Source organism: Cyprinus carpio, chromosome B24 (assembly GCF_018340385.1).
Source record: "Cyprinus carpio isolate SPL01 chromosome B24, ASM1834038v1, whole genome shotgun sequence".
NCBI classification, from domain to species: domain Eukaryota; kingdom Metazoa; phylum Chordata; class Actinopteri; order Cypriniformes; family Cyprinidae; genus Cyprinus; species Cyprinus carpio.
In genome coordinates, this window is record NC_056620.1 from 6,108,688 (window position 1) to 6,121,497 (window position 12,810).

Sequence of the window (12,810 nt, forward strand, 5' to 3'; positions counted from 1 at the left end):
TACAGTTTTTAGTGCTGTCTTTTGATTTTGAGGTGAAATTTAACCTTTATTACATAACATTTTCTTTACAGATGCCATGTCAATTTATTTCATTTAAATCTCGCTACAGCTCTCAGTGCTTTAGCACTACCTCTTTGTTAGCTTCATATCTCTTTTCTCTCTCTCTCTCTCTCTCTCTCTCTCTCTCTCTCTCTCTCTCTCTCTCTCTCTCTCTACCCATCTAACACTCTCTTGATCTTTAGCAGCTGTTTTCAAACAAGATCGAAAGGGATTTCCTAAATATTTGCTGTGATGTCACATGTAATCCTCATTCAAACAGAGCTGGGTTTGCATTGCATTGTGACGCATTCAGTCGGAGCTTTACATGGAATGGAGCGATTTAAATATTTATTTTTAAGGCAGTGCAGTCAATGCTAAGCCTGTGCAAACAAGAGGCATGTCCATTCACAGAAAGGCCACAAAATAAGTGTAAAAGGATGGATTTAGACATTTATGATTAAAAGTGTGTGTGTCTGAGATAATGTCTATTTGCACACTCATGTATGTTATATCGGTGTGTAACTGTGTTGTTCTCCATCAGGTGTGTATTGTGTACTCAGTGTGGAGCCACGTCGCCTGGCCTGCGCTGTGAGTGGCAGAATAATTACACACAATGCGGTCCATGTGCGAGTCTCACAGTTTGTCCCGTGTGCATGCTTAGCTACAGAGAGGAAGAGCTCATCCTACAGTGCAGGCAGTGTGACAGGTGGGTGGCACTCCATCATGCCAAATGCCATAACGGCAGAATAAAAATGTATCCTGGGAAATGGCTCAGCAGTAGATTAGTACATGAATAAACGCAGGTGTTGATGGGGGAAAATATTCATCACGTTGAGCATGTGATATTTGCTTGCTTTGTGACTTATTCTTAATGGATGACTGGTTGTGAATGTGGTCTAATCATGACGTTTGGTCTGCAGGTGGGTTCATGCCTCATGTCAGGGGCTGAACTCTGATGAAGAGGTGGAGAGCGCAGCAGATGAGGGCTTTGACTGCTCTCTATGTAGAACACATACCATATCCACACCTGGTAAGAGCCACAAACTTCTGGAATTTTCACAATTTCAAAAATCACATTTAATCAGTATGTGTTTGTAGTTTGTATTGAGTTTGTACATTGATTTCATGCCTCGATCTGTTTGTTCAAACTACAAAGAATTAAACAGATTTGATTTGGATATGCCAAAAAATCAGATTTTTGCTGCGTGGCTGAACAAAAATGCCCTAATCGCAACTTTAGGTGAATGCGCTTCAGGAATCGTCTCTTGTTGATTCATGTATGATGTGCATGTTGATGCCTAATTTTTCTGTAACAGATGGACACTAGAGTGTTTGGTCAATGAAACTTTGTTCCAGCAAAATGTGGTTCATTAAAAAAGCAGATGGGCTGAATTTTAAATCAAGCTGCAACCTGTTCATGTGAATTAAGCAGCAGTTAATGTAATCTGCCTTTAATGGCTCAAGGCTGTCCTCTTATCAATAAATAACAAAACAAATGACTATGAATATGCAGTGCTAACCTGAAATAAGTCAAGCTTCCATCTTGCTTTTGTGTTGTTACAGGTGGCACAGTGGCAAAGCTCACGGACATCAGCGAGCCTCCTGCAGTGCCACAGATTCTTACGAAAGTCAAGGAAAATGGTATTAATGCTTTTTTTATTTAATTTAGCTGTATAACTGTTATGTTACTTAAATTGCTGAAGTGTCAGAGTGACAGTCATCATTGCTGTGTTCTGTTCTTTGCCAGAATTCCAGCGGACCTACACTCAGGATGGTGTGTCTCTGACTGAGTCAGGCTTGTGTCAGCTCCAGAGTTTGTGTGTCCAGACCGCCCGCCGCAGACGACCAAAACCCAAACTTAAGCTGAAGATCATCAATCAAAACAGTGTGGCTGTGTTGCAGACAACCCCTGATCCCCAGACTGAGCTCTTCAGGAATGGAGACATGGACGACAGTAGAGGTAAAGAATGTGTTTTTTTTTTTTTTTTTTGTTTTTTTAGCCCTGCCCCAAACTCTCACCATTGGTCGAATCAGTGCCAATATGGTAGGTTGGTCAGGATGCCCAAAAAAGCTCAAATTCTTGTCTTTACACAATAAAATGGGCTAAGAAAGTGTTTTAACATGAAAACATTGCACACATCACATTTAAAAAAGAAAGAAAAGAAATCAATCACTACGGCTAGACCATTATATTTTGTTTTCAGGCATCATTCTTGAATTAAACCATTGTTCTTTTAGTGTCATTGATATACTGTTATTGTTTTTGTTAATATTTTGAATTAGATTTTATTTTTATATTTTCGGTTTTAATTTTAATTTTGTTTAACAAATATATTTTATTTTATGTCTACATATGTATTTAAGTTTTAGTGTAGCTTAAATGCATATTTTATATATTTCATTTTAATTTATAGATTTTGTTGTTGTTTTATAGTGTATATTTGCTAGTTTCATTCATATTTTTATTTTAGTCATTTTTATTATTTTATTTATCTTTTAATAGTTTTATTTTTAGCTAATGTCAATAACCCTGAATTGAACAAATGTAATTTTTTTTAAGTCTCTGGCTATGACGTTATTGTGTGCCACTTTGATGATGATTGTGAATTAGTGATGACAGCCATCACAGCTGAGCATAACCGAGAAAGACAGAATAATCTAGAAAGTAGATTTAAAAAATAAAAGATTTGTTGAAAATGTAGAAAACAGAGTGGAGTGATTGGAGAGAGAAATCGGCAGGAAGGTAAGCCATGTAATGAATTTGACTTGGAGAGAGAAGAGTCTTTAAAAAAAGTAGTCAGCAAATTATACCTGCCTTGGCATTTCAGTGATCAGAGGCTGGGCGGCTCTAACTGAATTAATGGCCGACCCCTCCATTTTAGCACCAGTCTGAGAGAGCAGCGGGGGGGGTAATGGGGAGGAATGGGGCCACAAGTTTAACCCCCTCACTGCCAGACATCATATATAAAATGTCAATTTATAACTTTAAACTAAAGGCCTTTAATAACTTCAGCTTCTGTGTTAGCATTAAATGCATGATTATTCTGTTGATTCAATGAAATTACACCCCATTAAGAAGAACTCATTGTGCCGCAAAAATGCTGGAGATTATTTTATTTTATTTCCTGTGTGTGTGTGTGTGTGTGTGTGTGTGTGTGTGTGTGTGTCGTGTGAATAAAATACACTTTTTTACTGCTTGAAAATCACAAACAATGTTTTAAATTAAAACATTTAATGTTTAAAGCATTTCTCAAAACAATACTCTACTGTAATTTTAGTGCATCAGTATTTTCATCTTTCTTTGTTTTTGTGATCTGATGGCATTGAATGCAAATGTGTGTTGTTTTTATTGTATGTGTGTGTTCTGTGGTCATTATTGTGTCATGAACTGAACCAGACAGTCCTGCAAGTTATGTTTTGTGTATGTATCTTTGTGAGGTTTAGAGAATATTCTGTCAGCATCTAGAGTGCTCTATGTTGTTTGAACGCATTGCAGAGGGCGACCCGATGGACTGTGATGGGAAATCTGACTCCAGCCCCGAGCGTGAGCACTGTGATGACCACCTAAAAGGGGCCGACGGCACCGACAGCAACAAGAAGAGGAAGAGGAAGCCATACAGACCGGGTGAGAGAGCGAGAGAGAGAAAGGTGCACTTATCAGAAAGGACAGCTCCACTGGACTGCGAAATAGTGCGGCTGCAAATTCTGGACCTTAAATAGCATCCCACAGTGCTTTGCTCTTTAAAGCTGCTTGCCGGGGAGAACTCCAGAAAGAACATTCTCTCTGAGCTTTTTTAGGACTAAAGAAGTAATCTCTTTAAAGTAATGTCCTTTTTAAGCACTACCTTCCATTTCTTTAAAAAAATGGATACAGTATAGACGTATGTGTATTTGCACAGATTTTTTGTCACATCCCCCTTTAGTTGCATCTGAGTTCAGTGTTAGCCTGTTTCTTCGATAGACAAACTTACTATTTATTGGTGTTGGTTAAGACAAGCATCACTGTTACTGTTGCTCAGGGTTAGTGTTCTAAAACAAATATAGTTCAATGGCTAGCCTAGTATTTTATTACATTTTGTTCTGAACCCTGTTCTTCCCATTGAAATGTTTAAACTACTTACAGTACATAAACCAACCCAAGTGTCTTTCTTCACTCTGTGTCCATGCAGTAGACCGTGGTGAAGTGGTTGTTGAGTCAGATTCAGCCAATGTGGTGCAACCAGAAATAGACTTACCTGAAATGGTTGCTCCAGGAATTTAGCCAAGATGAATCACCCTCTTCTGGCCCAAAGCTAATATGTCATCCTGAATTATAAAGATGAATGTCAAGACGTCACTGTCAGGGTCCCACGTTATTAATTCCTGATTGCATTCATTACCTAATTTAGGGGTCCAGCAGCTGTATTTTTTTTACTGACACTATTTTAAGTTAAATTAGATTTTGGTTTCCCATCTTCCCTCTTTAGGTATTGGTGGGTTTATGGTGCGTCAGAGGAGCAAAGCAGGGCAGGGGAAAGGCAAGCGGTCTCTCAGTCAGAAAAACTCCACAAGCTCGCTTACAGAGAACTTCACAGGAAAGGAGGAAGGTATGGTCATCTCAGGACATCTCAGGTTTTCATGTATATTTATTTTGGTATACTCTTAGTTGTTGCATCAAGTTTATCTTTTCACCAGGTTGGAATGAACCAGAAACTCCTGTGGATGGGACTCCCATCGTCAGTGAGCCTCTGGAGAAAGTCAAGAAGAGATACAGGAAGAAAAAAAACAAACTTGAGGAGGCGTTCCCCTCGTACCTGCAGGTCAGTCCCACAAATATTCCTTAAAAGTGTTTCTCCACTGAATTCTGGATCATGTTTGTGCCTTTTTTTTTTTTTTTTGAGATGACTCTGCCTCTCTTGCCTGCTCAAAGGAAATGTCCCTAAAGCTAATAATAATTTGTACACTACTTCGGACTGTAGATAATTGTTTTATAGTAGTTGATTGTATGCCATATATTTGGGGGGTTAAGGGTAATTATTGTTTTATTGTTGAAGGTGGCTACCACTTAAAAAAGTTTATTTTTTATAAAACACTATTTATAAAGATGAATTAATTTAAGTTCCTCGAAAAACTGTACAACTTGAACTCTTTGGAATGGCTTTCCACTTACACTTCCATTTTGCTTGTTTTTACAAAGTGAGTCTAAATTATTTTCTTTGGAAACAGAGAACACTCCACAGATGTTGTCAATAGAGTGTAACTTGTATTGAATCTGGAACCTAATTTGAACCACAAGCCACTTCAGAGGAATAAAGCTGTAATAAGTGTACTACATAAGTCTCTTTAGATAAAAGTGTCTTCTAATTACTTAATTACTAGTTCTCTCAGTAAACATAGGCATCCCATTCAGGACCTTTCTTCACGTCAGAGCTGAATGTGTTTGAACTGAGGAATGAAATGTAGTGATCAGGGATTTTGTGAGCATGTGCAGGGTTGACACATGCTCCTAAAAAGACCATCATGTTCAGTGTGGAGATGCAGTGATGCATTAACTGTAACAGCTGTCACTTTAGGCGTTCCTGTTTGTCAAACCTGAAATTAGACATAAAGGTCATCACCAGAGGAATGTCTTGAATCAATGATTTAAATTGCAGCACATTAGGCCTTTAATGTTTTAACACAGCAGGGAGTCATCACATTGGTAGTTTGGTACTGTTAGATATTCTGATAAACAAACCTATGATTTTCGCCTGATGGGTGACAAAATGGGCAGAAAAAAATTGTGATTAAATTATACTGAAGGATGAACCCGAGCCATATCTAGACAGCATAATATCATAAAGACTTCGATTAACCATTCAGATGACCCTAGAAATCACCTAGCAAGTACCCAGAACATTGTAGCAACTGCATAACAGTGCACTAGAAACTACCCAGGGCATTTTTGTGCAGTTTTTGCATAGTCAAAAACAACTAATATTTTCTTGAGAATGTGAAAATCTAGTATTTACTTGGAGTGCCTGTGCATTATTAACTTGTGTACGTGTTTATGTTACAGGAGGCGTTTTTTGGGAAAGAACTTCTGCATAAAAGCAAGCAGACCAAGTCAGCTCTGGAAACAGGGCTTGTGGAGGAAGAAGCCAGTCATACAGACAGTAAATCACAGAGCAGCAGCTTCCTGGACCCTTTATCTGAAACGCTTCTGAGCACCACTTCCACTCCAGTCTCGTCTAAAGCAGGGCCACTGCGTATGTTCAGCTGCACCTACACACATATTTTCTAAATGCACACACAGAGTATAGCCCAGAGAAATTAGACGTTCCTACCCCCAGTGTGATTTGCCTTTGTTTAGAGATGAAATTGTTTCTTCTGCTCTGACCAGTCAGGTCACATTTTTCTGCTCTAGACTGCAGTGAATTCTGCAGGGAGATATAATACACATTATCACCGTTCCTCCCGCTTTCCCATCTGCACACACTGAATGCATCACACAACCCAACTGAAGAATCCTACAGTGTAACTCCAATGGTTTGCATTAGAGACCATCTCAGGTCATCTTTTACCACAGGGACTAAAGAAGATGAACCATACAATTTTTTGCCCCCATGTGCTCATTTTGTGTCTTCTTCAGCCCTGATTTGCATACTCTTATAAACTGAAGAGCTTGTTCAGACACCTCATTCTTCACCATTTCTCCTTATCCTCAGTTCTGTCAACCCTCATTTACACCCAGCCCAGCAGACCTCTGCTCGTAGCCAACCTAACATGTTTTTAAAACCCAATTTGCTAGCACTTTTCTGAATTCCCTGCCGGAGCTCTCTGTGAGGATAGGAAGCTGGCAGTCACAGTGTGCAGTGTTTAGAAGGCTTGTGCGTTTTCGTTTGGAGAGCAATCACAAAGCTATTTGAAGGCTTTCAGGGCTGCTTGTTTGTCCTTAGAGATTTTCATCTCCCATAGAGTGAAGCTTCTGCTTCTTTTTCTTGGGTTTAACCCTTTCATGCAGGTTTAGTCTTGAAACAAGTGTTTGATTTGGGAATCGTATTATGCATACATCTTTATTCAATTAATGCTAATGGAATTATAAAGAATATTTCAGTTAAATTAGGGGTGGGTGGTATGACTAAAATCTTATACCACTTTAAGGATATAACAAAATTTTGAAGACGTTGAGCAGGAGGTGCAGATGTCATTGAAAAATCTTTTTTTGGAGGGACATGTCACCCTTATTGTTTAAGGTGGATACAGCAACATGAGCAATTTTATATTACACTAACAGTATGGCTCTGTTCCAAAACTGAGAATGTTTTGAGACATTGTGTTTTTTGAAATACAAACAATGTCCAAGTGACAGAAGTTGCACCCCTGTTATAAAGACGATTGTCCGGTTGACACATTTCTATCATTGCACAGTACAGTATATGGTAACATTTAATGAAGAGCACTTGGTGAATAGTATGGATACTCGTGCTCAGAAACGCTTGTCTTCTTGATCTCTAGCCAATGTGGAGGATCCCTTAGCCGAGCTGGTTCTACATTCAGATGATGATCTCCTGGGAATGCTGTCCGATGACCTGGTCAAGCCAGGCACTGAATCAGGTAGACTCAGTCCCAAGATCTGTCCATAGGATAGTCTCCCCTCTCTCTTCACTCTGCAGATGCTCTAACAATTTCAGAACGGACACCTGCAATTGTATCTTCACAATTGCATCTCCTCTTTCTTTGAAATTTTTCACACTTGCATCTCACATTTTTACCATGTTTCTCCTTATTTGTTGTCTTTGCATCCTCCTCCTTTTTTTTCTGCATTTCTATTTTATATTTATTTGGTTTTATCTTGTTTGGGTTCTTGTAGGTCTTGATTTATTACCTTTCCAGGTGGACAGTTCCCCCTCTCCATTCGGTAAGATCCCTGTTGGCACAGCCTCTTTGGCTGTAGAAGTAGAGCTGCACAGACCCCAAATCCCCAGCCCCCCCCCCCCCCCCCCCCCCCCCCCCCCCCCCCCCCCCCCCCCCCCCCCCAACCTCTTGGTCTACCAAACAGGACCTCAGACGTTTAGTAGTGTCAGTTCTGCATGATCCCTTTTCTGACAAACACACAGGCTTTCTGCATCTTTTTACTAACCTCAAACAAACTGCATGTTTTCTTGCACATGAACCTGTTGTTACACTGAGGTGAAAACTAAAGTGTCCTTAAATGGATGTTGGGATTGGTACCTTAGTTAGTAAATGTGATTGTTTGCAATCTGTGAAATTTTACTGAAGTGTGCTTGATATGTGCTGTGTCCTTTTTCTTTTCTCAGGGGTCTAATTTAGTTGACAATTTTATTTTAGTTTGCAAGGACACATTCCCTTCTCTTTGTGGAATGGCCTTGCACTGGAAAAACAAGTGGTTTGAGAGTTGAAGCAACTGCTTCAGTGTGAGAGCATGTTCCACGAGGTTACAAAAAAAGTAGTTTTACTCTTGGTTTTTCCTTTAACTTATAGTGTATAAACATGCAATCAGAGGTTGTGCTTTTAAAAAAGTTAGTCAGAATTTTACAGAATTTACAGAATTGAAACTTTGACAGCTAACTATTTTTGTTTCTTTAAAAAAATAAGGTTATGATACATAATAATAAAAATAATAGCAGTAATTACCTACAATACTTTAGAAACATTCCCACAGTGAAAGGAGGCTAAAAGGGTATATAAGTGAACAAAGCTAAAAATTAAAGTATACCTAAGAATGTGAAAACAGACTAGGAGAAAGACATAAGAATAAACGAAAAATAAATAAAAATAAAAATATGAGAGCAGAATAAGATGAATGAAATGCAACACAGGGGTTGATATGGACTTGGCTACCCTTGTCAAACGTTTAGTGGTCTCTTATTTAAAATACTGAATGTTACAATATTTTACAGATGGATAAACATAGAACATGATAGAAATCATGTTATCATTTATAGCGTAACCTCTGTGTGATTTTTATATATATATATATATATATATATATATATATACATATATATATATATACATATATATATATATATGTGTATATATATGTATATATGTGTATATATATGTATATATGTGTATATATATGTATATATGTGTATATATATGTATATATGTGTATATATATGTGTATATGTGTATATATGTGTGTATATATGTATATGTGTGTGTGTGTGTGTATATGTGTGTATATGTGTATGTATGTATATGTATGTATATATATGTATATATGTATATATGTATATGTATGTATATGTATGTATATATGTATATGTATATTATTATATATATATATATATGTATATATATATATATGTATATATGTGTGTGTGTGTAAATATATAAGGGTTTGTTTTTAAGTGCATACCAAGGAGCTTTGTTTAGAGAAATGTTTAGAGTGGAATACAACTTAGCTGTATTGGCAACATGCTATCAGGATATAATTTTGATTTATCCTTCACCTTGTTAAAAAAAAAATATCATGTTTTAAGGTAGTGCGTTTACAATGTTAGTCAGTCAAAACAACAAAAACGTTACAACCTCCACTGTTTGTTTGTTTAAAAATTATTGCTGCAAGACTATACACTTTAAACATTGTACATGTTAATATTTGTGTGATTAAAATTGCTCACTAACCTTGTAAGGATAAAGTTATAGTTTCATTTTTTTTTTTTTTTGTAAGGAAAAAAAACTCATGCAAGTGTTTAAACAAAAATACAAGCTGCACCTGTCAGCTTTTAAACCCTGTAACAGGCTTGCATTGCCCCCATATACTTTGTATGTGCATGTAGTGTAAACACAACTAGTGCCACATATTGTGTTGATAGAGCTTTACCTGTTTTGAACCTGGCACAAGAACTTTACATGAAACCAGGGTAATTGTCACTGGAAAGCTCACCTCTGCATTTAGACCAATGCACAATGGCTGACTCTTTGATTTTGATGACAACCTTTACTATTATTAATCATTGCAATTGCTTGCTTTTTCATTGATTAAGCTCTCATCTATTCTAATGGGAAACAATATGCAATGATGAAAGAACATCCATTTTTTAAGAGACTTTTTCACACTCAGTTGAGCAGGCAACACTAATTAGGTTCCTGTTTGTCTTGGAAAATTGAGTTAGTGGAGGGGATGAAAGAGAGGGCAAGGGAAAGAGAGAGAAAAATATATTTTTTCCTAATTTTTCCATGACATAAAATAACAGTCCTCTTTCTCCCTGTTTTTACTTCCTTATCTTAGCAAACACTCAGGCAAAGAAAAAAATAAATTGCTTATCAACAATAATTTGGGCATTTACAGAATGACAACTCTGTTTTTCTCTACATTTTTGCACGTTGAGTTTTGTATTCAGTAGAGATAAGAAACTAAGTTTGAGAGTAGCTGTTTAGCTTTCCCTTTCTTTCAGCCGGTTTGGACATTGGCAACCTGCCGGATGATCGGTCAGCTCCTCCTCAACCTGGCCCTGCTCGAGGGTCTCGACCACTACAGGAAGAACCTCTAGATGTAATATTGAGTCCTGAGCTGGATAAGATGGTTTCTGATGGTAAGAGTAATGGATTACATTCACTTTGCTAATGGAACTTTTATTTATTTGATTTTTTTAAATAATAATAATAATTATCCTATTTTTGTACTACTTTACTTACAACACATCACACATGAAATGCATTCACTGTATTGACAAAAGTATTGGCACACACCTCTTGATTTATTGAATTTAGGTGGTTCAATCAGACCTATTGCCAGAGATGTAAATCAAGCCCCTAGCCATGCAGTCTGCATTTATAAACATTTTTGGATTTGAAAATGTACCACCTGAATGTATTTTAGATTTTCTGTCTTGTGTTAAGTTGAAATGTTTTATATAATGTGAATTTTATGGATGATACTGAACTTTTTTGCCATGTAAATAGCCATGATGCTAACATGGCGTAAAAACTTAATAAACAAACAAACAAACAAACATTTGTGGGGAAAAAATAGTTTATCTGAAGAGCTCAGTGAATTCAAGCGTGGTACTGTCATACAATGCCACATTTGCAGCAAGTCAGTTGAAATTTCATCCCAATTAAATGATTAATTTCTTGTTCCATAGCAAACAAGTGATTTATCTTAGCAGCTTTTCTAACTTGTTAATAATGATTATTGTTTGCAGACTTAAATGTAATAACTGAAAAATGGTTTGGCATTTCGCACATGAAAAAAATGGTGTTTGGTCATACCTTAGTTACTATGTTGAGATATATTTGAATGTCTGAATGTTGAATTTTGTTTAATGGACTAGTTATATTATCTTTTTTTTACAGGGGCCATTCTGAATAAGTTCTACAAAATTCCAGGTTTGTTGTTTTCTAAAATATTTTGAAACATTCCTCAGCAGAGCAGATGTTTCTGTTGTAAAAAAATCTTTAGATATGAAAATTCATTCTGTTGATTCCATTTAGAGCTGGAGAGTAAAGATGTGGAAGACTTATTCACCGCAGTGCTCAGTCCAAACGCCAGCCAGTCTCCTCAACTTCCTCATCCACCCAACACTGCCCCCAATGCCTCAGCCACAGCAATGTCTCTTCAGAACCCAGGTATCAAGTTGTCTGAATTATCTCTTCATATTAACAGTCAAGCCAACCACCCAAATGTGATGTGGTGTGCTTGTAACTTGAGTATCACATGTAAAATGTACTGCTCATTTTAAAAGTGCATGTTTCTCCATGGTCTCATTTGCAGGAGATGATGGTGGAATGTTCCCACGCATGCCTATGATGAATGGCATGATGGGGCCAAACACCCACTTTCCTCCAAACCCTGTGATTCCTGGAACTGGAGTGTCTGGTACATTCTCTTCCATTCAACGTGTGCCTTTTCCAGAAAATGTGAGGTGAGTGAATTCATATCCTGAGTAACACAGCATTTCTGTTTATAAAATTTAAATAGTTTCAGTGACACTTAACGGCTTGATATGTTCACTACAGGGAGAAGAAATTCAGCCAGATAGGGGGTGATGTGATTGGTCCCTGGTCTTCTCCTGTTCCCATGCCTGGATCTGTCCCTCCTCCAGAGGTGGAGACTGACACCATGTCCAATGCTCAGAGGAGCACATTAAAGTGGGAGAAAGAAGAAACTCTTGGTGAAATGGCCACTGTGGCTCCTGTTCTTTACACCAATATGAACTTCCCTAACCTTCGAGATGAATTTCCAGGTGAATGTATTGTCCTAAAACACTACAAATAGAATTGTCAAATTGAAATGGAGTCAAGTTAGAGACCAACTATTTGATTTTTTTTTACAGATTGGGCGACTAGAGTGAAGCAAATTGCAAAGTTATGGAGGAAAGCTAGTTCTCAGGAAAGGGCGCCTTACGTGGTAATAGACTCTGTTCAGTCTCAAAAATGCTAACACTGGATGTGTTTATATACATATATGAAAGTTTTGACTTTTTGTTTGGCTCTGCCCCACTAGCAAAAGGCAAGAGACAACAGAGCAGCCCTTCGTATAAACAAAGTTCAGTTGTCTAATGACACAATGAAAAGACAGCAACAGCAGCAGCCAGCTGATCCTTTTGATTCCAGTGTTCCCATGGACACAGATCTGCTCTTCAAGGACCCGCTCAAGTACAAGGAGTCTGAGCATGAACAAGAGTGGAAGTTCAGACAGGTGATTGACAGCCCGAGGGATATATAAATGCAAATGCTGGACTGTGAGACTGTTATGCAAAATGTAGTGTCTCAAACCTCTGATCAAAGCTTCCACCTTGATGTTTAAAAAACTAGTTCATCAGCACTATATAATCT

General features: G+C 37.6%; 1 protein-coding gene across 10 annotated transcripts in view; it reads left to right on the plus strand.

The window, feature by feature from the left end:
- Positions 1–12,810, plus strand: part of LOC109050388 (histone-lysine N-methyltransferase 2C-like) — a 140,651-nt gene that overhangs the window by 99,650 nt on the left and 28,191 nt on the right. For 8 of the 10 annotated variants that reach the window (XR_006158534.1, XM_042752517.1, XM_042752518.1 and 5 more), the window contains 17 exons: positions 581–745; positions 960–1,069; positions 1,603–1,680; positions 1,787–1,999; positions 3,536–3,664; positions 4,506–4,625; positions 4,714–4,838; positions 6,077–6,266; positions 7,516–7,614; positions 7,871–7,918; positions 10,428–10,565; positions 11,329–11,361; positions 11,467–11,601; positions 11,747–11,897; positions 11,992–12,218; positions 12,309–12,382; positions 12,479–12,673. Coding sequence is in view for 9 of the 10 variants with exons in the window: in XM_042752517.1 (XP_042608451.1) it covers positions 581–745; positions 960–1,069; positions 1,603–1,680; positions 1,787–1,999; positions 3,536–3,664; positions 4,506–4,625; positions 4,714–4,838; positions 6,077–6,266; positions 7,516–7,614; positions 7,871–7,918; positions 10,428–10,565; positions 11,329–11,361; positions 11,467–11,601; positions 11,747–11,897; positions 11,992–12,218; positions 12,309–12,382; positions 12,479–12,673 (2,230 nt within the window). In the remaining variant the exon portion in view is untranslated. The remainder of the gene's footprint in view (positions 1–580; positions 746–959; positions 1,070–1,602; positions 1,681–1,786; positions 2,000–3,535; positions 3,665–4,505; positions 4,626–4,713; positions 4,839–6,076; positions 6,267–7,515; positions 7,615–7,870; positions 7,919–10,427; positions 10,566–11,328; positions 11,362–11,466; positions 11,602–11,746; positions 11,898–11,991; positions 12,219–12,308; positions 12,383–12,478; positions 12,674–12,810) is intronic. The other 2 variants (XM_042752520.1, XM_042752522.1) reach the window with 2 other exon arrangements.